The sequence below is a fragment of the Podarcis vaucheri genome (genome assembly GCF_965113315.1).
Source record: "Podarcis vaucheri genome assembly, chromosome: 8".
Taxonomy (NCBI): Eukaryota; Metazoa; Chordata; class Lepidosauria; order Squamata; family Lacertidae; genus Podarcis; species Podarcis vaucheri.
In genome coordinates this window covers 74,662,900-74,689,133 of record NC_138766.1, presented here as the reverse complement: position 1 = coordinate 74,689,133, position 26,234 = coordinate 74,662,900, and the positions used below count along the sequence as shown (strand labels likewise).

The 26,234-nt window shown below is 41.9% G+C and overlaps 2 protein-coding genes across 5 annotated transcripts; both read right to left on the bottom strand.

Moving 5' to 3' along the window:
• Positions 1–200: 200 nt before the first annotated feature.
• Positions 201–17,726, bottom strand: EBAG9 (estrogen receptor binding site associated antigen 9). Of its 3 annotated transcripts, none has more exons than XM_082235948.1 (7): positions 17,477–17,721; positions 8,060–8,157; positions 5,876–5,954; positions 5,592–5,750; positions 4,750–4,857; positions 3,091–3,182; positions 201–705 (listed from the first exon to the last, which is right to left on the bottom strand). In XM_082235948.1, the coding sequence occupies exons 2-7, from the start codon at positions 8,140–8,142 to the stop codon at positions 585–587; spliced, it is 642 nt and encodes a 213-aa protein (XP_082092074.1). In that variant the 5' UTR covers positions 8,143–8,157; positions 17,477–17,721; the 3' UTR covers positions 201–584. The 3 variants fall into 3 exon arrangements, with proteins under 3 accessions (XP_082092074.1, XP_082092075.1, XP_082092073.1); XM_082235949.1 differs by lacking the exon at positions 17,477–17,721 and adding an exon at positions 17,195–17,214; XM_082235947.1 differs by lacking the exon at positions 8,060–8,157 and having other exon boundaries at positions 17,477–17,726.
• A 1,514-nt stretch (positions 17,727–19,240) lies between these two features.
• On the bottom strand, positions 19,241–25,665 carry ENY2 (ENY2 transcription and export complex 2 subunit). 2 transcript variants are annotated; one of them, XM_082236017.1, is made up of 6 exons: positions 25,515–25,665; positions 24,158–24,228; positions 22,212–22,313; positions 21,281–21,351; positions 20,629–20,703; positions 19,241–19,491 (listed from the first exon to the last, which is right to left on the bottom strand). In XM_082236017.1, the coding sequence occupies exons 3-6, from the start codon at positions 22,277–22,279 to the stop codon at positions 19,415–19,417; spliced, it is 291 nt and encodes a 96-aa protein (XP_082092143.1). In that variant the 5' UTR covers positions 22,280–22,313; positions 24,158–24,228; positions 25,515–25,665; the 3' UTR covers positions 19,241–19,414. The 2 variants fall into 2 exon arrangements, with proteins under 2 accessions (XP_082092143.1, XP_082092144.1); XM_082236018.1 differs by lacking the exon at positions 25,515–25,665 and adding an exon at positions 25,240–25,426.
• Positions 25,666–26,234: the final 569 nt, after the last annotated feature.

Genomic DNA, 26,234 nt, shown 5'->3' with positions numbered 1-26,234 from the left:
AGCAAACATCATTGCAGGTACATCAAACAAAGCAAGATAATAGCAACATCTTTTTTGCCTGAAGTCATGGCTGGCATTAAGCAAATTATCCTTCTATGTATGACACCGTCAGCTTAACTGGCTTCCCTAAAATTTATAATGAGGCACTTAGTACTGCAGTAAAGGCAGGGTTTTGTGAAAACAAGCAGTGAAGCAACACATTCTTTAAAATTATTTAATTACACACCTTTCTCGTAATAAGCATAATAGACAATAGATTGCCATCATTCAATTATTTACACCCTTTTTCCCTTTAGCTTCAAAACAGGCATTTGAAGAGTTTATGAAGTAGCAGCTCTTCTCGCAGTGAGTGCACGGGGATAGGGCTTCTGCAGGAAACACTGTCCCATCTTGATGGGATTAAATGGGATGATGCTGTCATTGTTTGAACTGTCCACTTGCTTTATGGAAGAACCAACCGTCTCTTCCAAGATGGCTTTAAAATAAGTAGTGAGCCGGAGTTCTAAAAATACTGAGATCAATACAAAATGATGAAGCTGAATTCTCTCCCCACTGCTGGCTCCGTGAGACCAAGGCAAATGTTGTTAGGACAGCTTCACACCAATTTTATTTTGTTCTTTCTTCATTAACCGCTGTGCTTCTTTCTCCATTTTCTTCCTTTGTTGCTCAGCTGCCCTTTTTTCCCTTTCTGCTATTTTCTGCTGCCTGCAATTTGACAAAAAATGGAATTGCATCAATGGATGCAAAAGATGGAAATGACTTTCCCTCTAATGGATGCAAATACTTTCCGTATACAGAAGGTACACAAATACAGTGAAACAGAATTAATGGCTGCCTGAGATGGGACCAATAGCGGCCTACCCACGGAATATAATCTACTTTCCAATACAATTTAGAGCTAAGCAGCGGAACATGTTAACCAACATAAGCTTGGTAAAACAGATGTGAGCATTGTAAAATTCGCCCCTTCTCATGGCAGTTTGGGTAAGATTTCAGACCATGTATTTTGACTAAGGCATGGGAAACCATCCATGGCCTTAACACTAATCCTCAAGAAAGTGAAATATAAGGAATGATGATTGTTCTTTAACCAAGAATGGGAGAGGCTTGGATGTATACTGAGCCCTCTGGTGGCTAGGAAAGGTATTATTTCAAGGCTTCAGTATTTCCAACAATTTAAACTATTCTTTGCCAAGATCTCATACGTATAGGGTCGTACCTTGGTTCTCGAACGCCTTGTGACTCGAACGTTTTGGCTCCTGAACACCACAAACCCGGAAGTGTTTTGTGAACTTTTTGGAAGCCAAATGCCTGACGCCTTTTGATTGAGTACAGGAAGCTCCTGCAGCCAATCGAAAGCCATGCCTTGGTTTCTGAATGTTTTTGGAAGTTGAACAGACTTCCAGAACAGATTCTGCTTGAGAACCAAGGTACGACTGTATATTATAACAACAACCTTTCCTGCTCATCTTTACAACTATACTTAAACAGAACTCATCAATGCTTTTCTACCAATCAGAATGGGACTTTGAATGAAGCGCTGTAGCATTCTGTCCAGTACGCTTCAACATTTTTTATCAGCAACTTAAATGAAGTGGAATCCTTAGCAAACACTGCAGATCCCGCCTTTCTTCCATCATGAAAGAAAGATGGTGTACATGTGGCTGCAATCCAGGCACAGCTTCTTGTGCCTTCAAACCACGCTATTTGGGTTCTTGTGCTAACTAAGTACACAATAGAAAGGTATGGAGAAGCTGCCATTCATAAACTCTTAGCTGAGTTGGACCCTGAATATTTGCTTTTCTCCACTTTTTATTGATAAATAGTATTTTTTAAAAGTAAGTAAGCAAATAAAAGGGTCTGCATTCAATATATTTCCACTGGTGTAATGAGACTTCTCCTCCTCCCTATGCACACTGCAAAATCTGCTCTAGAAAGACCCTCGAACATCTGGGGATACGGGGGGCGGAGAGAAGAGGAAGCTCTGCTCTATGCATGAAAGTCCATCATGCCAGCAGACCTGAAGCACTGGATATGGTCCATAATTTTTATCCTGATTTTAAGCCAAATCTGCAAGAGCGGATTGCAGAAGAAAATAGAACCAAACAATAAAATGTTCAAATTAAGAGCAGAAAACAGCCTTAAACAGAAGCAATCAAATGCCTGGGTGAATAGAAAATTCTAGGCCTAGTGCCTAAAGCTCCGGATATGTGACCAGTGAGCAGCACTGGGAACAGCATTCCAATATTAAATTCACAAAAGTGTTGTGGCTTTTCAAATCGCAATGATTTTACTGCTATGAATCTTCACAGTAATTGTATTGCCTCTTTATACTTGGGGTTTCTGTTTATAGTGGTAATTCTAGTTACGCACAATTCGTTCCGGAGGTTCGTTCTTAACCTGAACTGTTCTTAACTAGAGGCGTGCTTTCACTAATGGGGCCTCTTGCTGCCGCTGGCACACGACTTCCGTTCTCATCCTGGGGCAAAGTTCTTAACTTGAGGCAACTCTTCCAGGTTAGCGGAGTTTTTAACCTGAAGCATTTGTAATCCGAGGCGTTTGTAACTCAAGGTACCACTGTATTTTTAAATTCTCTTATATGAATGCTGTGCTCAGCACAGTGAAGACCTTAGGTGACCTTAAACGTGCACACTCCCCACTCCCTCTGGTGAGCAGCTTTCAGTTTCTACTTGCCACAAGCCAATTTCAAACCCTGGTTTATGAAGCTTGCTGGTTTCTATAAGCCACAAATAAAATTTAGCTACTTGAACATGCTTCTGTTCAAAAACAAGCAACGGGTTGCATCCAGTGTTCTGTGCTAATCAGACCACTGACGCAATTGTTGCATGCACTGAAGTTCACTGTGCCAGTGAAAATGGCCCAATAGCTTCCAATAGCTCATGACTGTATCAGAAAAGGAAAAGGGGTCGGCGAGGAGCATACAAGCTGAAGGGTTCATTCATATAACAATGAACTATAGCTTAGTGTTACATGCAAACACGATTAAAAGTGCATCCTCTCTGAATCAATGTCTGCTAGTTAACAGCAAATATTTGCAGTACAGTCAATTATAAGATTGTGCAAATTTACCTAAGAACCTCTTCTGCTTGCCAGGAGGCATCTTCCTCTTCTTCCCAAGCATTTCTGTTTTCCTGCCATGTCTCCAAGTCTCCCAGTTCTGGCTGGAAAAGGACAAGAATTCAACAGACATCTACAGAGAGAGACTCAACTCGCTAAATCTCAGAAAACTATTATTCCACATTAGGGGTGTGTCATCCTATTTATAGGAATGGAATCTTAGTTAGGCAACAGCAACTCTACCACTCTGCACATTACTTAATGAAGACAGCCATGTGTTGAATGAACTTCCAAAAACACAGAAGCATTTTCTGCTTTCTAGTGCTGGCCAAGACATTATTAATTCCTTAACTGTGCATACATCACTCTTCCATGTTCCTGCCATACTAGATTGTAACATTCCCATTGGGAACATCTGTCTAAAACTCCTGAAGTTTTTACTAGCAGACAAAGCAAACTATCACAGATGTCTCTGTCACGTCCTAGTTTTTACATACATGAAATCCTAAATTTATGTCAACGAAAGGCATGATATATAGGATTGGATCCAGAAATGTTTCCAAGAATGGGGGTTAGCACAAGGTGAGTTTTCTTGCTCCTCCTGCCTCAGCGTCTTCCAAGGATTAGGGGCACCCTGCTGAATGGGGTGGGCTGCAGAACAGGGTGTAAAGGGGGAAAGGGAGAACTGCAGGAAGTCCTCAGAGAAGGTGCTTCCACCTGATTTTCCACAGTCCCCCTTTCACCCTCAGCTCCCCCGCTGAGCACAACACACCCTATTCAGCAGAGTCCCCTTGACACCCATAGGAGCCTCTTGGCAGGCTTGGGGGGGGGGGGGTTGACAACCACTTCCTTTTATGGGCAATTGTCTAATGCATCACATCCTTTTCATGGGGGGTAGTGGAGAACCACATTTATCGATAGAGGGAACAAATGGATGCACTGGTTTAGTTCTTAATTTTGACAGAAATACTTGTTGCATGTAATAGGGCAGGCATGTCCAAAGTCCGTTTCAGGGGTCTAATCCAGCCCGCCGGTCAGTTTAATCAGGACCCTGTGGCAGTTTATTCCCTGGGGTAAAATCCAATAAAAAGCTCAACAACTTCAATCCTAAAAAAGGTTCCACACCTTTGGTCAGCCTTTTGGTTGGCCCTCACGCATGTTCACTTCATCAAATCTGGCCCTCTTTGAAAAAAGTTTGGACACCCCTGTAATAGGGGTTAAGGGGGAAGTGAATGAATTGAATCAATCCTACAATTTGAAAGCTGGGGGAGCAGACTGGATCAACCAATACTGCAGCTGGGCTAACATGTCATGGAGAACAATAAGCAGGAAAGAAAGTGTAGTGAGCCATGCCTGAAGCTACTCTACAACAAGCCACCAAAATAGCTGGTCAATGCTTGGAAAGGTGAGGCTTTGGCAGTTCAACCATTTTTATTTTGCAATTTAGCAGGTCTTTTGTATTATGGGAGGTAGGAGTGATATAATCAACAAGTTTCAAGATACACTCTTTAAAACAAAGTGCTGCCTTTGGAGATTTGGCATTGGAAAGTACCCTTAAGAGACATTCCAACAATACAACCTGCCTCTGACAAAGCAAAAATATTTACACAGTCTTCTGAGAGAAAACATTATCTAAACACAGAAAGTGATCAGTACAGAGAAGATACTTACAGACTGATGAATAAATGGAGTGTCTTGTGTAGCTGCTAATCTACTAGAAAATCCTGCACTGACATCCTGGTTCCCAAAACTTAAGGGTTCACGTTTTTTAACAATAATCTGCAATATAACATTGGAGAGGAAAGAGAAAACATCATAAATACCTCCATTATTAACAGAATGAATTGCAAGATTTTCAATTGCTGGTTTACTTAAGCGCTAGTCAGCGAGAATTTAGCCAGGATTAAACCATGGTCTCAGATTTCAGTGTGTTTCCACTAACCAGAGTTAAACAAACTGGTGTTTCCCATGTTTGGGCAAAAACAGAGCCCCATGGCTTGTTTAAAAACAGAAAAGGTGCTTATGATTTCCTCTTTGTGCATACCAAGGAGGAGAAAAGGGACAAAACCAAAGCTTATGAAGGCTCGTATACTTCTGAACCAAGTCAATGCTGCTCTGGAGAGCTTAATTGCACCAACTCCCTTGGTATCATACTGTCACCAGTAAACATACAAGCCAGTCACCTGATTACAAATGAAGTTCTAAGCTACAGAAAGGAGTAAGCTTCCTCTGAAGTCTCCAAAATTTGATACAAGCAGCAATAATGTAACTATCCATGCTACTGTACTTGTAACAACCTAGACTAGCCAGTTAAAGAGATCAAGATGGAGTAACACCTTTAATTTTGCATGTTATCCCTCTGCCACATACAACCATGTTGTTGCATTACAATACTAAAATGCACCAGACCAGCTGATTCACACAAAGAAATTTCCTCTGCACCAAATACTAATAAGGACTTATACTTATAAGATGTTACATAATGTTTCGTGTCACGTGTGCTGGAAACCTACTTTCTGTGTTTTCCTTATTGTTGGCGTCATGTCCTTAAAATAGTCAGGCTCCATTTCTTCCAAACCATTTTGCTGATTGGCCACATCGCCATTGCCACCTTCAATCTTCACGCTTGTCGGTGCATCTTCATCCCATGAAGTCCAGTCTTCTACTTCTGACTAAAGATGAAAACAGCGAGACTTCAGATTTCTATTTGCAGCTTGACACTCATAAAAAACAATCTATATTTGACTGAGCCACTTGGAATTACTATTGTTCAATCACTGACATTAAAATGTATTACCTGCTTTGGAACCAACGAGTAATCCACAGTAGTTGGTAAAGTTATTTGATCTCCACTAAGTTTTCGCCCTCTTCCAGTCCTGAAAAAGAAAGGCAAGGATCTTCTTAGCTCTGAAAACATGAGCACTAAAAGCTATTAGTAAGGCTAAATATGTTAAAGAAAATGATCGAACGTAGCTAAGTGAAAATGTAGTGGATTGAAAAGGTTAGTAACTTTTGTGTGAACAAGCAAAGATTAATATCTGCTTTTGAAGAAGTGCTGGTCTATATATTTATCTTAATTTAAACCTCCCACTACTATCCTAGTTACTGTAGATGTCTCTCAGCTGATGCAAGTGATTTCCTTCATAAGAATTAACATACCTGACTAATTCTTACCAAGGTGCAGACTCCTGCTTGCACATCTGTGATTTGGAAGGGAACACATACACAGTGTGATGACATCTAGATAGTATGGACTACAATTCTCTTTGACTCCAGCCATTGCACATGCTGGCTGGGGCTGATGGAGTTAGTGTCCATACCATTAGGAGAGGATCTTATAAGCTCCCCCTGCTTTACAATATATAAAAAGAAGAGGTCACTTCCTTTTCCAATTGCTCCTCCTCCTGTGGAATCTGGCCATTAAAATTCTTGTGTTGGGACATTAACTGAAGCAGTAGCCTGAATGGTTTCTCTGTACCAAAACGCAGGCACTGAAGTGTGTAAAGAACTTTGAACTTTGAAGAGAGAACTGTGCCTGGAAGACACAGCTTTGAGTCTTTAGTTCAATAAAGTCTTGCTAAATTTCTTGAATTATGCAGCCCAAATGGATGGAACAGTGTTTAACATTATTTATTGTATGCATGCTTCTCACTATTTATATTGGGGTGGTGGTGGTGGTGAGTGAGTATAAAGCCAGAGAGAATAATAAGCGAGGCTTGCCAGGAATGGGAACTATGCTGTAACTACCAAAATCTTCACATGGACTGTACTTTTGTTTTCTAATTTTTAAGTAAAGTGTTAATATTTTCAAGGTTCAATCTTGAACCAAATTAAAGTTCATAGAACCACTACTGAATGAAAACTACAGAAGCAATGAGCATACTTCTACTTTTTTTTATTAAAAAAGCAGTATAGCTCAGTCGGTAGCATGAGACTCCTAATCTCAGCGCCATGGGTTCAAACCCTACTTTGGGCGAAAGATTCCTGAATTCCAGAAAGTTGGACTAGATGAACCTTACGGTCCCTTCCAATGATATGATTCTATGATACTAACTGTATGCCTCAGTTTGTCCATGGTTTTTCTTTGGCCGGGGGGGGGGGGGATTGGGTAACAGATAAAGATTCATTGGCACCTTAGACCAGTGTAATTACTGCTGCCCAGACTTTCTGAAATTGTTTCTATTTGATGCTTATTTACAGTATTAACTAGCTATGCTTATTCATCAAGAGGAAAAATATTGAGTATGCACATAACAAACAAACAAATACTGAGGACAGAAAACCCAATCACATGAAAACAAGATCTGGTTAGCTCTGGTAAAACCCACTCCTGAAAAGTATTGTGACACCTACTGCTCCCTGGAACTGCTTGACTTTGTCCCTAACAAAGAATGGAAGACTTTTTACTCTTCTCTCTGTACTCAGAATTTTATCTATTTAATTAATTCCTCTAAAGGAGCCCAGGACACTAATGCAGATATGTCAGCTAATTAAAATGACCTCATCATGCATTTAAAGGTGTGGATTCTGGCCCACAAACACTAATGCCACAGTAAGTGGCTTAAGGTATCCCAGCAGTCTCTGTTGCTTTTGCAGCATAGCATTTCCTTTTTCCAAAGAAATGTTTACATTGTTAGCTTCTATGTTGCTAAAAGTGTTGTTTCAAACCAGGTTATATAGATGGCATGAAAAAGAAGAGGTGAAAGTAGATGCTTTAAAACAACTGTCATGGCTATTTCTTAGTAGTCCAAATAAGGAATATATATATATATATATATATATATATATATATATATATATATATATATTATAATAATAATAACTCTTTTCGGTACAACTCATTTAAACGTGTAACCATGCAAATTAAGGTAGAGCTTTACACAGCCTGAAATTAAATAAGAAAACAAAGTTCTTCACAAATGAAGAGGGGGGGGGAAACCTTACAATTAAACCAAAATCACATGCAAGAGAAGCTATTTACCTGCATATTAAGCGCTTAAAAAAAGACAGTACTGCTGCCAGGCATGTACAAATTTTAAAAAGACGGAACTGTGTAATGGCCATGGTGAAAGTCTTCACCTGCAAAAGAATTAATACAATTATGCTGACATGTATTACACAACTTTTTACTACCTTATGGATGCAGGAACAAAGCCAGTACATTCCCATTCGCTAAACCACTCTTTGGCTGTAACATCCAAACTAGGCCTAGCCAGCCCTTCTCTGTTTATGCTCACTGAATTCATGAGTTTACATATTTTTTTCAGACCACCTTCAAGTCTTGCTTTTTTACCAAGCAAAGCAGATATTAAGAAGCCAAACTATAAGCAGCCTCTTGAATTTATCAGGTCCAGGGGAGAGGTGGGTTCTCTAAACTGCCTTTGCACTTCACTCCCTAAGCCCCACAAAGATAATTTGGAATCAGACACTTAAATAGTCCAAATAAAAATGGAAAAACTATAATTCAAGGGCGTGGTTCTCTTCTTTATCAAGTTCCACAAATGGTTTTCAGTAACTGCAGCATCAGGGCATTCAACTTACTATTAAGTCACAAAAAATTACTAGCCTGCCTGCCCATACAAACCTATGTTAATAACTTCTGACACATTAACAGCCTGAAGTGAACAAAAGAACCACTTCTCTGCCTCAACCAAATATTCCCTGCATGGAAGCAAATCTTACTTGCCATAGTTTATCAACTGAGTGACTATTTATTGAAGTGAGTTTCCACTGCGCTTCAACAGAGCTTCACAAGAAGCTAATCTGAATTTTTTTAAAAAAGTTTATACTAATTAATGAAAAGTCAATCACACACTCTGTTTTTCACTTGATTTCATTAATGCAATGAATAGTATTTTTGATATTTTGATGTCTCATTCACAGACAGACTTAAACTGGAAAATACAAATATGAACTTTCTCCTGTACTCCCACTCTGTAAACATACAACGCTTACCATTCTGGCACTCATCAAGAGTTTATTACAGTTCAGAACAGTCAGTGTTACTTCCACCATGAAGTCAGTTAACCCTACATTTTCTCATGATATGCAACACTAAGCCTGCAATCCTGTACACATTCACCTGGGAATAACCATCAAGGAATTCTTTCAGACATAGAAAAATAATTCTCAGACAATAACTATCACCATTTCAGCTTCAACAGTGCAATTTTGTGAAATAATTGAGAGTCCTACAACTCAAAATCTATTCTATTATACAGAAACTACTGTATAGTCCTCCCAGGAGCTTTAAAGCATATTTGGAATTTTGTTATCTAACAAGGTCTTGTCTGTATGTCATAATGCCTATGATTTTTTTATTCTTACAAACTGTATATAGGAATTGCATTTTATGTCCACAAATAACTTTATTAAGACAGCATGAGGTTGAAGCATATCCTCATATCCCATAATATATCATAAGTGTACTGTAAATGGCAAGAAGAATAGAAGAGTAAATAGCATGATGGAAGGCAATAGTGGCAGGCGGGCAATCCTGTGCTGTTACTGCCTTGCCCTTCATTTAGGAGGGAAAGGTGCTTCATCATTCAAAAAAGGGGGGAGGGGCTCTTAATGCTCAGCAGCAACTGATGCTCCAGTGGCAAGAGTAAGGTAAGCACAGTGGAGAGAAGAAGGGGTTACACATGCAACTCTAACTTCATCCACCAAGATAAAAAAATTCCTTCCAGTAGCACCTTAAAGACCAACTAAGTTAGTTCTTGGTATGAGCTTTCGTGTGCATGCACACTTCTTCATCCACCAAGCTTATTTACCTGTGGAAACTTCTGGCAATGACACAGCAACAAAGTTTCTGAAGACATTTCAAAATATATAAGTGTACTGTGAGATTGCCAACATTTCTCCCCCTGGATGGTCCACCCTCTTTTTTCAGCCAAGTGCATAAAGCTGAATTCACACACACTAAATAGTTGTAACTCAACTGTGCAAGGCTTTATAAAGGTCAGTAAGAAAAATGTACAAAGAAGCTGACTATGCACATATCAGGTGTATCAGGACAAATAACTCCTTCAAAAAGATATCTGTAGATTCGAAGATCTAGGTTCTCCTGGACTGGAGTTAATGTATAAATTGAACAGAAACCAATCAATGTCAAAAACATTACTTCATTCACTTCAACTAAGTATGCTTGTATTATTATATTTACTTCAACTAAGCATGCCTAGGTTTGCAGGCCAAGATGGAGTTCTCCCCCCTGAGAAAGAAAAAAAGTTGATCTTCACACTCCTTCCCAATTTGACACCAACTCAGAACCAAGGTGGGGGGATATAACCCTATAGTAACACAGTTACCTCAATAAGCAAAGGGTTCACATACACCTAAGAGGATGGAAACAGAAGTGGTAAGTTAGGTGATCTGTATTTTCTAAGGGATAAATTCAGTATCTATTAGTAACAGATGTTGAAGCAATACCCTGAAAATCACAAGGATTCAAATGCATTCTGCAGAGTTAACAAGCATGCAACTGTTAAATGCCATGTAAATAATCTCTCTCAACCAACAGCTCCAACCAGTTACAGCAACCAGATAAGAGTGGCATTATAAAACAAGAACATAAATTTAGAACAATCAGACATTCATGATGCTCCTCCCCTTTACCTGCCAACCAATGTACACTGCAATGAACTAGTAAATACTAACTTGAGTTCTGGAGCTAGCATTTCTCAGAGTAAGCAAAAAAGGGCTGAAAATACAGTATCTGTCTCTGAAAATGTCCTTCTACCTTCTTCCATGACTTAAAGACTCTCCACTGCAAGGAGGTTGCCCTACCATGTACCTTAAGCATATCTCAGATTCAGTGAGTCCCAGTCATTGAATCGTAGCTCCCAAGAGAACACCTGGCTGCTACCCAGAAGGTTAATGGTTTGAGCTCACCCAGAGACGGCTGTGGGCAGAACTTCTGCATTGCAGGGGGTTGAATTGTAAGTTGAGTCTGCTCCAGCTTACAATTTTATGATTTTATGCCCACCAGTCTCATTTCTTCATCTTCTTCTTCATCATCATCTTCTACGTTCTTAGTCTACTTTCCTGGATTGTTCTGAAGTGTAAATGGCCCATAACTCTCTGCACAAGTCCTCACAAGTCATACCTCAGGTATGTAAGAAAAGTTCATCTTGGCTGCCAAAGCAACACAGTTAGTGCAATCTCTCCAGCCTACTCACTTTTCTCCCTTCAGTTAAAACTGAAGTCTTTGGCCTATAGTGTTTGCCATCCTTTTGGACTTCCCTTTGTCATCTCAGAAGCCATGGGTAATCCAATACAACCTCTTTAAGATTGTCTGCTGTAGGTTGTTTAGAGAGCTAGACTATATGGTGGCCAAGTTTGTTGATGACACCAAATTATATGGGGTGATTAAATGAAAAGGGATAATAAAGAGTTCCAAATAAAGAGTTGAATGGGTACTAAAAGAGAAAATGGCGTTTAGTTAAGCAGGAAGTGGGACTTCCGGGGTTGACGCGATCCGGGAATGGCGGATTCCCTCCGAGCTCCGGAGGGAATCGGCCCAGCAGGGGACGGGTCTTTGCCGTGCCGGCGACACGGGGACCCTTAAAACCACAGGCGCGGAATGCCTGTGGACTGAAGACTCGGCGGGTGCCTTAAGCGCCCCCCCTGATTCGCGAAGAGCCTTTTTAAAGGCTGCGGAGGGGATACGGGGGGCGGCGCGGCACTGAGAGTCCATCGCTACCTCTGCTGAGCGAAGCCGCGAGCCACGACCGGAGAGCGCTGACTTCCTTCCTTGAAATTCGGCTGAAAAAACAACCCGTGAGTAATTTGGACTTGGTTTTTAAGAAATTTATCCATTAAATTTGAGACGATCGGGGGATGTGCTAAAAGGAAGTCCGCACCCCCACCTTGCAGACGATCCAGAGCAACGATAAAAGAACTAAGCTGGAGTGCCTACCCTGTAAAGGGTGAGTTTTTTTTTTTAAAAAGACAGTAACTTCCAAGATTTGGAAATTTTGAGCAGGAGAGAGGAGTGTTGGATGTTTCGTGTTCTGTTGTAAACAACCCCCCCTCCCGGGCCCGGGAGCGTCCTGCTTTGGAGCTTGTTTAAGAAGTGCAGAGTTTGACAGCTGTCAAAGCTGTCAAACGGACTGTTAATAGTGGAAAATTGTTATCTAAGTTACCTCTGGATTAAAAAGAGTTACAATTGAACCAAAATTGTTGGAAATAAAGAAACAATAACAAGACAGAGGACTGTTGGAGAAAAGAATACTAAGTAACCAGATTCCCTCTAGAGGGAATTCTGTGGAATTACAATGGCTGTGGATGGAAAGATACTGGGAGAAATCGAAAGGATGTTTTATCTGGTTGGAATTTTACAAGAGCAGACTACGGCTATGAGTGAACAATTGATGACCTTGACTTCTGAAACAAGTAGTTCTGCTGAATGCAACGAGGACCTGGCTGAGAAAGAACCCACAGCTGAACCGGAAATGATAACCAAAGAAGAGGAGAAGACAAAACAAGAAAGAGAAGAATTGAAATGGGAAAACATTGTCCAGAAGCTGACACCTGTGGAATATAAACAAGGAGACTATTAGATTGAACCTACTATAAACCTACGAAAGATCCAGAAGATGAAAGTGGAGGCCCTGGGAGTCTATGAAATCAAGGAATTTAAAATAAAGAAATATAATTGGGGCCTCCACATAGACTCTGACTTTGATTATGTTCAAGATTTATGCCTTGTGGAAATTCTTCAGCAGCTGCTTGCAAATATGGGAAGAGATTTTGGACTGACCGTGAAAGAACTCTTTCGAGACGCGATGACCGGCATAAAGGATTACCAACTAGACCGGCGGAGAGGGACTGAAAGAGACTTGAGAGCCTCGGACGTGAGGAACCCGGGCTAAGAACTGTTATTTTGGACATGTTTTTGGAAGGGACGCAAACCGGGGATGGGAGGGAGGGAAGAATCTAGTTTTAACAACACTCAAGATCATGGGATTTAGCTAACAAGATTATTATTTAGGACAAAATGGGAAATCGATGGAAGGGAACTGAGATCCAACTTAGAAAAAATCTAATTTTGCTTATTTTTATATAAAGGACTAATATTAAGATGGACAAGGAAATGCCAATTTGCTGATATAAATTTGGGAATAGGGATGCAAGGGAGGGGGTGGGGGGAAGTCAATGACCAGGGTTAGAAAATAACTTTTTTGGAAAGTATACATGTTTGTTGTCTTTTTCTGTTTGCTTGTTTCTTTGTGTTTTTGTGTTTATGTCTTTGTCTATATAAAATGTGAAAACCCAATAATTTTTTTTAAAAAAAAAAAATAGTTAAGCAGGAAGTGATGCACACTGGGGAAGAAAATCCTAGTTTCATATATACAATGACGGGGCTTGATCTGGTGGCTACTACTCAGGCAAGCAATCTTGAAGTCATGTTGAATAGCTCAATGCAAACATCAATCCTGCATTATGAAAATGGCAAAATCCATGCTGGAGATGAACAGGAAAGGTATTAAAATAAAAAGACCAATACTATAATGGCCTTATACAAATCTATGATCAAACTTCACATGGAATACTGTGCATAGTTCCAGTAACTGCATCTTGCTGAGGTGGAAAAGGTACAGAGAAAGACAACCAAAATTAGCAGGGGCCTGGAGCTACTCCTCTAACAAGTGAAGGATGAAATGGTTGGAGCTTTTTCATTTAGAGCAAAGGTAAATAAAGGAAGGGGTACCTTTACCTTTACCTTTAAATAAAGGAAGGATATGATAAGAGGTTTGCAAGTTATGACTTTGTCCCAGTAAAAAGATAAAGGGACCCCTGACCATTAGATCCAGTCGTGACCGGCTCTGGGATTGCGGCGCTCATCGCGCTTTACTGGCCGAGGGAGCCAGCGTACAGCTTCTGGGTCATGTGGCCAGCATGACTAAGCCGCTTCTGGCGAACCAGAGCAGTGCACGGAAACACCATTTACCTTCCCGTCAGAGCGGTACCTATTTATCTACTTGCACTTTGACATGCTTTCAAACTGCTATGTTGGCAGGAGCAGGGACCAAGCAATGGGAGCTCACCCCGTTGAGGAGATTCGAACCGCCGACCTTCTGATCAGCAAGTCCTAGGCTCTGTGGTTTAACCCACAGCGCCACCCGCATAGGAGACCCTCAAATTATAGGCATTGCCCCTACTTTCTGCCTGTCCTTGTTATCTGGTTTACCCCATTTAGGTACAGGAATTCTTCTTTAGCACTATAGTACTTAATTTGTTCAGAGCAAGGGACAGCCCTTGTCAATTAAGAGAAAATATGGTTCATAACCCCTCATTTTCATAAGGGAGTAGAGGTTAAGTCCAGTCAAAATTGACTATGGGGTGCTGTATGTGGACAACCGTATTATCCCCATTAGCCACTCTTCCAGATAGCTTGGAAATTCATCTAGGGGCCAAAAGGTGTTTTGCTTTTTCAAAGTGACAAAATATATAGACTGAATATAGGAAACCCTTAATTTTTTTCAATACAAGTAGTAATCATTACTACATACTATAACATACGCTAGGCATATGAACGTCTCTTGTGGATTTTCATGGGTGCGAAAAAACAAATTGTCACAAATGTCAACTCATACTGCTCAAAAAATGGCTATACCTCAAACAGCAACTCCCACCCATGTCCAGCATTCCTAATGTGTCACAACCAGAGTCAAATGCATAAAGTAGAAGCTTTGCGTTTTAAATGTCAACGGTGTAACGTTCAAGTTGTTCCAATTTAAATGGAATCTAAAATATATGACCCTGTATTTAAAACAAAAAATCTGGTAGCCACAATTGCCAAGACTCATGAGTAATAGCCATTTCCCTTCCAACCAACATCAAATTCCATTGAGCTCACTGGGACTTGCTTCCCAGTAAACATGCACATGTTTGGGTTGCAAATATTTCTAGAAACAAAGAGTTAAGACTTGCAACGAAGTAACTGTAATGCTTATCCTAAAATTTTAACTGCCAATATGACATGCCCATGACTTAAGAGTCAATCTCATAACTCAAACTTATTTAGAATAGAATAATATACTATGCAGCTCGAGGTGCTATTATGAATTAAATCTAGGGGAACAGGTATGCAGTAAAGACATCTTGACAGTTGAACATGGAGTTTCCCCCCTCAAATACTAGGTCAATACAACAGTTTACAGTGAGTGACCCCTTCCTTTACCAGCTTAAGCATGCTGGACTTGTCTGAAGTCTCATCCAGTATAACATGCATTAAATACAGCCAATGAGCTTTTCTCTGCATCTCACATGATCAATGTCATCTTTCCCTATCTCTAGATACGGTTCTCATAATTTGCGATATCAGAAGCGCAGTATTTCCTTGAAGAAAAAGGCAATCTCACAAGTGATGCATGTAGGTAGGCATATTAAAAGTTCAAAAGAACAAGAGGAACCATAACTTTTATCTAGTGATGTACATCCCCTAATGCTTGAAGTTTTATCTAGCTGCACATGTCAGAGGGCACCCCAAACTTTTTAAAAAGGTGGGCTTTGGTTCCAAGTGGCAAGCACTGTTTTATAAAGAACTACAAATATCACTAGTATTTATAGTACCTAGTTTAGATCTAGCAGCTTCCAACTTTTACTCAACTCGTTACAACAAAAGGAAAACCAAGCTTATCAATTGAGCTTCGAAATGAGGTTATGGCCTTTGACTTAACTACAGATGCTAATTACAGTAACTAACCGGTGCCAGGATGTTTATCACAAACACCGCTAGATTGCTGCAACTGTGTTTTCCACATGTTTACACTTTACTGCCATTATCCCTGCCTGTATTCCTTCCAGTTTCATTTCCCCACTGACCTCAGGAACTAACATATTGAATGTGTGTGTGCTTACCTGCCATATCTATCAAGAGGGTTTTAACCCAAGGTTGGATGGACATGTGTCGGGGATTCTTCAGTCGCAATTCCTGCATGGCTTTGCCTAAATTTAAACTCCACTGGCCTACTACCCTTAGCATTCAAGATTGTCATGAGAGTGCTTGGACTAAAATTGTCAACCAAAAGCTTTACTTTTCTGGTTCATCACCACAAGTTACTAACACTGGGCTTCAGCGAAGCAAATAATTTAATTAGACAGTGCCTATATGGTATCGAGCGAGAGAATAATTTGGCCACAATAAGGAAATTTTGTCCATGTTATGATTATTTTGTCCTGGCGTGCTCTGGTCCATGGAGTCATGAAGAGTCGGACACGACCAAACGACTATACAACACAACATGATTATTTTCCGCCTAGTCATTTTGACACTTTGGCACCCTATTTGCAAAATTTAACAATTCCAAAATACAGATGCGCTTTCACTTTTGCAAGATTGAATATACAGTGGTACCTCGGGTTAAGTACTTAATTCATTCCGGAGGTTTGTACTTAACCTGAAACTGTTCTTAACCTGAAGCACCACTTTAGCTAATGGGGCCTGCTGCTGCCGCCGCACCGCTGGAGCACGATTTCTGTTCTCATCCTGAAGCGAAGTTCTTAACCTGAAGCACTATTTCTGGGTTAGCGGAGTCTGTAACCTGAAGCGTATGTAACCCGAGGTACCACTGTACTGTCTTCAGCTGGACTTGAGGGTCAATTTCAAAAAATTCCACCGGAAAAACAGCTATGTCCATGTAGAGATGGCAGTATTGCGTCAGTTAACTCATGTGCTTCTGGCTTGCACTCTTTATAAAGATTTGAGGACCGGGGTTATTACCCCTGTATCATTGTCCATGCTGGGCCACTCAACTACTGCTACTGTGTCCTTCCTTTCAGCACATCGAGATGATCAGACGACAGAAAAACTGCAAGGTTTTTAGCCGGGGCAATTAGAATAAGATCTATTATTTGATTATTGATGTAAACCCCCCAAAATGTATTTTCTATAGCTAAGCTTCTACCTCTATCTTCAGTACATTTTATTTTATTGCTATGGCTAGTGGCTGATGCAAATAAAGATTCTTCTTCTCTTTTCTCTCCCCCTCATAAAGCAAAAAGCACATGCCCGAATAAAACTCCTTTTTTCTTTTTGCAAAAGGGGTGCCGCAGAACACCTCCCGCTGGCTTTCCACAACAACCCCGCGAGGCAGGCGGCGACTCTTACTTTACAAGGTGGGAAGGGGGAAAGAACGCCTTTTGGGGCTTCCCCGGTTAGCTGAGCTCGGCAGAGTTGGAACTCCTCGCTCCGGCGGAAGAGCCGCCACTGGGAAGCGGGGGGAGAACTGCGGCTGGCCAACCAGCGGCCGCCCCATCAGGGCTCGCAGGCGGGCCGAGGGAGGGACGGGGCCCGCCTGCTTCCTCTCCGAGCCAGGGAAGCAGCTGCCCAGCTTACCCCCCGGGACGAGGCGGCTCCAGGGCGGGCAGCAACTCCCCGGCGCCCGCTCACCTTGACCAGCGCCAAGCGGGAGAAGAGGCGACACGACGGCGGCGGCGCGAGCCGAGGGGGAGCCGCTTCCCTCGGCGACCGCGGGCTCCCTTCATTCAAGGGCGGACGCGGCCTCCCGCTCAGACGTCGCCGTTGCCGCCGCTGCTGCTGCCGCCGCCGCTGCTGCCATCGCTTGCTTCCCTCATAGGCCGTTGCCGCCAGCCCGGCCTCGCTGTCACCTGGGAGACCCGCTCGCGAGCTCGGCCCCGCCTCTTCCGGCCGCTCCCGACCAACCAAGGCGCAAAATAGGGGAGGGGGAAGACAGGAAGCGGAAAAGGCGTTTTGCGCAAGCGCCTCAGTGTGCTTGTCTCCGCCTTCCGAGGCGTCATCTCACGCTTTGGCCTGAGGAAGGCGCGCAGGGGGAGGGGGGAGTAGAGATGGGCGTGGCTTTAAAATGACTGGCATGCATAGCCGGAAGAAAATTAACTGTCAGGCTGACAGAAAAATGCAGCATTAACATTTTATTTATTTTTAATTCACTCCAGAAATTTAAAAACATCGGGGGGGGGGGGAGTCGGATGGCTTTAAAACTTACACAGATTACTACTTATAAACACATAGGCATCCGTTTGGGACGTGGAACATTATTCTTTTATGATGTATTCTGTGTTCTCTTTTTATATTTTTATGTTGCAAACCGCTCTTTGATCTTGACAATAATAAATAACAATAATAAACAAGAAATGAGAAGTTACATGTCATTTAAATGTCCCAGTCATGTGGGTACCAGCAACTGCTGTTGCAACCCATTCTGTTCTTAACTACTGGTGCTGTTTGAATTCCATGTATAGAAAAATAGTTTTGGCCACTCCTGCCAGAAAATACACCATAGAATTGGAAGGGACCACGATGATCCTCAGTCTAGTCCAACCCCCCTGCCCCTTGTGTAATAAGGCTGTATCCAATACTAATAATCCTCCTCAGAGTAAACCCACTGAGATTAATGAACACGATTTAGAGCCATTGATTTTAATGGGTAAAGCTTAGTTGGATACACCCCATAGTCTGCAATGTTACAATAGGAGTTTCTAGATAATGTAAGATCGCAATTAAAGAATGTCATTGGGTAAAATGGATTAGGATTTCAAGGTTCTCGATCAGAAAGGGAGTGGGAGCAAGACACACATCTAGCGTCTAGATTTTTTCTCCTTAGTCTGTGCCATCAGGACCTTAAAATATGAACATCAGAGGAAGATTTGATTTCTGAGATCACTTTCTAATCTCACAGTCTTACAGGCAGGCATACTACCTTATTTTGTTATCAAAATTGCCTTTAAAATCTAGCTTCCATTGCCATGACCTCATATACCCCCCCAAAAAAAATCTTAATTGCTTCTTTTAAAAACATCATCTCTTTCAACTCAGCGTCACAATTAAGTGCTATAGGCAGTGTTTAGCTATAGTATAGCTATAGGCAAGGGTACCAAAAGATATTGATGCTCCCAGGTTGGGAAAGGGTAGGCTAAGAGAATACCCATCTACCCAAAGTCCTACCCATCACTGCTCTGCCCCATCCTGTATCATATGGGCATCCTTCTTTTTCTCTGCGGTTAACCAAATACTTTATCTAGCGTGTGTTCTACTGTTATCATTTCTGCTACTGCAATTTTAAGAGACATTTGGAATAGTTAATAGTGATGAAAAAGATGTCAATCATGTTAAGCGACACAATAACCTTTTAATGGCAAGAAATGGCATCTCTTTCCAACATACACCCACAAGCAGTTCATTTTATTTTTTATTAAAATAGCAAGAATTAAGAAGTCAATGTAGCAAAGTACGCTTCCAGTAACTAAACATTAAAAAAAAGTGAACTTTCAACCCTAAAGCATGGAAAAACGTCTTCCAGTTTCTGGCAAGATTCACATAATACAACACGGTAAGACTCAATGGAAGAAATCAAAGGCTGGCGTGTTGAGCGAGGAATGTTCTTATTCTTTGTAGAAGCTCTTTCTTTACACTGTCGGGTACCAAGGCTGAAAAGTAAGAATAAATAGCAAGAGATGAGAGTGGGGAAAAGATGTGAGAAATCAAGCTGTAGCCACATTACATGTGACAACAGGAGCTTACAATTGCTGCAGTGCAAACACCATTTTTATAGAATACATACAAAGTGAAGAGCCCAATTTTGCATCCCTCGAGATTCATCCTGTTTAGCCCAGATTAATAACAAACCTCATGAGACCAGAATTTTGGCTCTACAAAGCCCAATAGCCATGTATAGTTCCGGTCTACTAGGAAGTTGGTATCTCTGGGTTTTTCTGAGTTGTTGAGCATCTGGCAGGTCGCAATCTATAGCCCATGGGCTGTCTTTGGATTGATGGATCATATGAACTTTTGCACAGTGGCACGTTTGTGTCATTCTCTTCCAAGAGAAATCTCCCAGCCTTAGTCTTTATGGGTTTGTAAAAAAATGCCAGGCAGTCAGGCTAGGCTGAATTCAACTTTGATGTTACCTGAAATTATTGTATCTGTTTTTGGGTTATAACTCTATTCTATGTCCTTTAATTATTGCCAGTGGTTTAATTTGCTGTGATCCACCTTGAACTCTGCTTGGACAAAACAGAAGAGGCCCTTCCAATCACTGAGAACTAATTAGGATCCAAGCCATTAATACGCATCAGGAAATACTGAACTAGCTGGATGCATTTTCCGATAATATTGAGGGTACATGTCCAGTTGTTACATGAGAGTAGTTGCCTGTGGCTAGAGCTGTGCTGGTGCCAGTGTTTTACTCAGATCTTTCTTTCTTCCTTTCCTAATTGCCTATGGCTGATCACATTAAACACATTCAATTCATCTCTTCACAATTAAGTAAATGAGCACCATTAGGTACATTCCTCAAGATGACAGAGAATCTTGTTTATAGTAAACCAATTGCGGCATTCTCCTAGATCAAGGATGAAGAACCTGAATCTCTCCAGGTGTTGCTGCACTCCGACTCCCATCAGCACCAGCCAATATGGCCGATGATTAGGAATAATGGAAGCTGCAGTCCAGGAATGACTGCACAACCACAGATTCACTTTCCTAGATGCAGCAGCACATAAATCTCAGCCAGATACACATCACTGTTCTTTGCGCATGTTTCAAAGCAATATTACTTCTCTTACCTCTGCCTTTGGGAGTAATTTCTGCCACCAAATCGTCAACCGTGACATGCTCTAGGCCTTTGTCTTTGATGACATCTAAGCAAGGTTATACACAATACTTCAAATTAGAAAATGATAGGCCTAGCCAGTATGAAAAAAACTCAACACATGTATTGCGGCTCATTCCAAAGCGCATTTACACATTTAACTTTAAGTGATCAGATGTGTCATGTCTGCATTGGACCTATACAGAAATAGGAAGGAAAAATATACTCAAACTAGTGACCATATAAAAGTAGGAACCTCAGTCATCCTAATTCTGAAACCATTATCAGATTTAGCTTGTTAGAAGCATAGCCTGGGTATAAATATAATAAAGAGAGAAAATTTAAACTTTTTTTTTAATAGAAATTTTAAGCAGCTGATGATTATGCAGCAGAAGGTGGAATAAATCTTCTGGGAAATTGACATTTTGGCTCTAGAAGGAACTGGGTCTAAAATGCAGTGCTTAAAACTGCTAGAATGGAGGTGGAAAGAAACAGACAGGTGTTTTTTTTTTTTAAAAAACCAGTCTTTAAAATGCAGATATATAGGCACTCACTTCCATATGCTTTGTACTTATGGCTTAGCTCTGTCAATACATTCACAATTACCGAGATCAACCGACAATTACCTTTGCAGTGTGCCTTCAGCTGGTCCTTCCAGCCACATTCGATTAATTTGGCTCTCAGTAACTCTTTAAGGCTGTAAAACAACATGTCGTTAGAGGACAGTAAAGTAAACCGCATTATCGAGCCACAAATATAAGCTACCACACATAAGAGAGATTAGCACAAACAAATGCTTGGAATGTGGAATCTGCACTGGCCAAACCTAATCCAAGGGTGACACATCTGTAGCCCTCCAGATGTTGTTGGATTGCAGCCATGCTAGCTGGGGCAGAGGGGTCCAACAACCTGAATTAGAAAGCTAACATGGACCCAATAAGCAAAATCCCAAACCAGCTATATTTGTAGTTTTTTTTTTTACTCCAAGTGATTAAGGGCAGCATGCATGGTCCCAACCACCCACCAATTTTGTTGTCTCTACAATTGTACTTAGTTAGGCCCAGTGAGACCAACTGGCTACAGGTTCTCCTCTCCATCTGCAGTTCCCCCTGTGTACCCCTCCCAACAGTCCCATGACCCCCCCAGAACCAGATTTACAAGGGCTGCAGGGAACGGCTTTAAAAGAGCTTTAGACAAATTCATGGAGGATAAGGCAATAGGTTGCTCCAACCCATGATGGCTATGTTCTGCCTCTATGATTGGAGGCAGTAATGCTACTGAATGCCAGCTGCTAGAAATCACATAAAGGGAGAGTGCTTTTGCCCTTGGGTCCTGCTTGTAAATTTCCCATAGGCGTCTGGCTGGCCACTGTGAGAACAGGATTCTGGACTAGATGGGCCACTGGCCTGATCCAGCAGGACTTTTCGTATATTAACACACCTTTTCCCCCTAGTAATGAACACAGAAGTCTCCAATCCTAACCATGTGGGGTTACGACTGCAGCCATAGAGATGCAATATAGTCCTACATGTGGAACAGGAAACAAAGTCCACCTACCGTTCTCGTTCTCCGGTTTCGATTAGCTTTTGGTTTATGCTTGCTCTCATTTGGGCATCTTTATTCATTTTTTGGGGAGTCTATCTGTGAACAACCGGTATACTAAAAAAAAAAAAAAATATATATTGCAGAGATGAACCTTACTGAGACACAACATCTACCACCCATCTAAACTGGGTGTACACAAAAAAGGTGAATATAGCCCATGAGTGGCTGCTTGCCAGAGACTTGGTAAGAAGAAGAAGAAGAGGAGAAGTTTGGATTTGATATCCCGCCTTTTACTCCCTTTAAGGAGTCTCAAAGCGGCTAACATTCTCCTTTTCCTTCCTCCCCCACAGCAAACACTCTGTGAGGTGAGTGGGGCTGAGAGACTTCAGAGAAGTGTGACTGGCCCAAGGTCACCCAGCAGCTGCATGTGGAGGAGCGGGAAAGCAAACCCGGTTCCCCAGATTACAAGACTACCGCTCTTAACCACTACACCACACTGGTAACAGGAAAGTCTCAGAAGCTGACAATGCATGGTTGGATGGGCAGGGTTTGATCAGGGGGGAATCGCAAAGTACATGGACCTGTTCTGAGATTTTCCAATGTTTTGTTAGCTGGTTCTGTTTTTATAGTCGAATACTACATAAATCCATTCTTTCCATCTGACACAAGGACCTCAGTGGCAAGACAACAACTTCCGTTGTTGATTCAAGAGCCAAGCACAATGATTTTCTTAGACCAGAACAGTGAGATCATATGCAAGTGCAATGTTTTATTAATAGATTTTACCAGTTCCAAACCACTCCCAATAAATGTGGCTCTTTGTTCCCAACATTTTGACCAGGTGCCAATATTGGGCACTTTTACTGGAACTAAGTCCTATTAAATTCAAGGCAATTAATCCCAAGTAAGTGTATACAGCCACCATTGCCAGCCTATGCCCTCCAAATGTTCTGGAATACAACTCCTATCATCCCTGGCCAGCACTAATGGGAGATGTAATCCAAAACAACTTAGTTCAGTGCATTAAAAAGGACCAGGGAGGAGCAAAACACCTTAAAGCTCCTCTCTGGGACCACATACATTTTTGTGGGCTCCGTAAGTCATAGTTTGGCTTACCATATTGTGAAAATGAGCTCATTGTTTTATTTACTATGATAGTCAATTTTTTTCTGGCAAAACTAAACATGGATTTTTTTTCTTCAGTTAAGAACAGCTGGGGGCAGGGAAAATGTGTGTGGGCTTTTGGCAAGGTGATGTATCTTCCTGTCTGTGCCATCCCCCCACTCATTTAAAATCAACCCTAAAGCAACCATTAGCCCCAAAGAGGAAGGTACACTACAGGAACCAGTCTTGTTTCTTCTTTGAAACCATTAACAGCTGGGGGCAACTGAAATTCAGGAAATACTGTAAAATGGAAAGGGTTAACACTCCCCCCTCCAACATCAATCTAAATCTCTCCTCCCACCCTCCAATATTTGTTCTTAATAAAAAAAATCATTTTAGAATCCCAATAATGGATACCCCACATGATTGATTGATCTGCAGCTTTGGGCAAGCAGATATCAGATGCACCAGCACTGGGCGGAAAGTGTTGATTGAAGAAAGTCTCTCATTGTCTTGATGTAGGAATGGTGCATCTCAAGTTAGATAAAGAGATGCCCCTCCCCTTATGCAGGCTACTGCCTGTGCTCCATTGGACCCTTGCTTCATGGTCTACACTGACTGTTAGTGGTCCTCCAGTTTTTTACTTAGGGATCTTTCCCAGCCCTGCCCTGAGATGCTGGGAACTTAACCTGGGACATTCTACATATAAAGCAAAAGCACCATCTATGAGCTATGACCCTTCACTTCATACACAAAGGGGTATATAAAAGTAAATGTAAATTGTGAGGGGGAAAGTAAAAGACAGGAGCCAAAAATTTGAAAATTTTGGTCTAGAGGCATGATGAGAAACTTACGTTTTAAGAAAGGAAGACACACTATGCTGTTCCCAAGCGGATTTCAATCACCACGGATATCAGAGCTCCCTCTGCAAGGAAGATACAATTGATAGTTTTAAAACTGATCAGAAATAATGAAGCAAAGTCATTATGACGAGTCAAATTAAAAAGGAAAAAACAAGAACAAAGCATTTGTCCTTCAAAACCAGGCATAGGCAAACTCGGCCCTCCAGATGTTTTGGGACTACAACCCCATCATCCCTAGCTAACAGGACCAGTGGTCAGGGATGATGGGAATTGTAGTCCCAATACATCTGGAGGACCTGTTCAAAGCAGTAATGCTTTTAATGCAATTGATGGTCACTATTTGTGGTCACCAATGATGTCTCTCCACCCCAGTCTTTCTGCATTTGCAGAGAACATAGGAAGGCATATGGATAGAGCTCAGCACAAAGTAGAAAGCAGAAATCAGAAGCTGGAAGCAGCAACGGGCCCTTGAATTGCACTTGGCTGCTTTAAGGATGCTACACCACCCACCCTGATATCACACGTAGAAGAAATCAGGCAAAGGAAGGAATCATCTAGTCACAACTTTGCACTAGGCTTTGGGAGAAGGAAATAAATCCTTAAACCTCCTCTTACTTCCCACCCCCTGGGATTTGGACACAATCAGCTTTCATTTCCCCAGACCATCTGCATCTGTGTGCCAACAAACTTAGGATAAAGGTTGGTCTCCTGTGTCCATTACTAAAGATCCCTTGACTGAGTTCTCATAGAAAAACAAAGCACTTGGGAAGACAAACCCACCCTGCACCACCGAGGATCAGAAAGCTCCCTATTTGAAGCCCTGTACAACTGCTGCCAATAAATCATGCTGAAAACCAGGCTGATCAATTGGCAGCAAAACCAGAAGCGCAAACAGTACACTGGTGTACCATTCAGGCGTTACGTGTTCTCAGAGGGAGGGAAACTCCGGCGTGCACACGCCACAGTCACGTTTAACGTGAGAACGCACCCTGAATCACCATTCCGTTTTAAATGCGTGCACGTTTTTAAGTTGCCTGGCCAGCAAATTTCCAAAACACGCAGATGCGACCTACTGAAGTCAGGCGAATTTACAGCCACCCAGATTTCACACTGGGGAACTTGGATCTGGAAGAAAGAGCCTTTCCCGACCCCCGAATCTGGAAATGGGGAGGTGGGGGAGAGAGAAAGAGAGAGTAGCCAATTCCAAGTGGGGAGATCGGGAAAAGGGAGAAGGAGGGAGAGGAAAGGGAGCCATTCTTCAGTCTAGGCGACCAAGACGCCGCCTCCTCCGTTATCACACAGCCCCCCCCCCCCCACACACACACCTGCCGCCGACAAGTCGGATTACCTGCCCCGGTGGAGACCCGATCCCTTCCCGTCCGGCTCCCGAGACCAAGACTTAACAGAAATCTCAACGCCCTGCCTAATCTTCCCCGCCGCAGGGATGCATGGGAAATGTAGTCCTTGGTTGCAAACTCTGAGAGCCCTGGTTACGGCAAAAGAACTACAATTCCCAGAAGGCCCTCCAGCCGCTCGCCCGCTTTGCTATAGCCCCCACCCACCCCCGTCTCGAGATGAAACTATGTCTCCCACAACCCCTTTCGGCAGCTTCGACTCCTGCAACCCGTAGGAAGGTGTTTTTTCCACGCAGATTTGCGCGGGTTCGATTCAGAATGGTGCAGGCATAGAAAGAAGGCGGAGGAGGAAGGCTGGTTTTCGCGGGGGTCCAGGTTGCGAAACTTCACCCGGGAGTTTAGGTGTCACTCAGTTCAGTAGGAGTTAATGGATTTGCTCCCATCCAGTGTGCAGCTTTCCTTAGATGCAAATCTTTGCTGATTTCTTTCTTTTTTAAAAAGAACATTATTTACTTGGTTTTTCAAATTGAATTTTTACAGAGATATATTACACATAAATAATAAAAAACACGATTCCAAGGAATCTCCCGAACTTCCATCCTTCCCTTTGTGGGTCTTATTATTAATCCTTTCCTCCCGCATCTTTTATGATAATCCAAAACCTTTACCTCTTTTCCATTATGTCCAGAATTCAACCTTCAACTACACGTGAT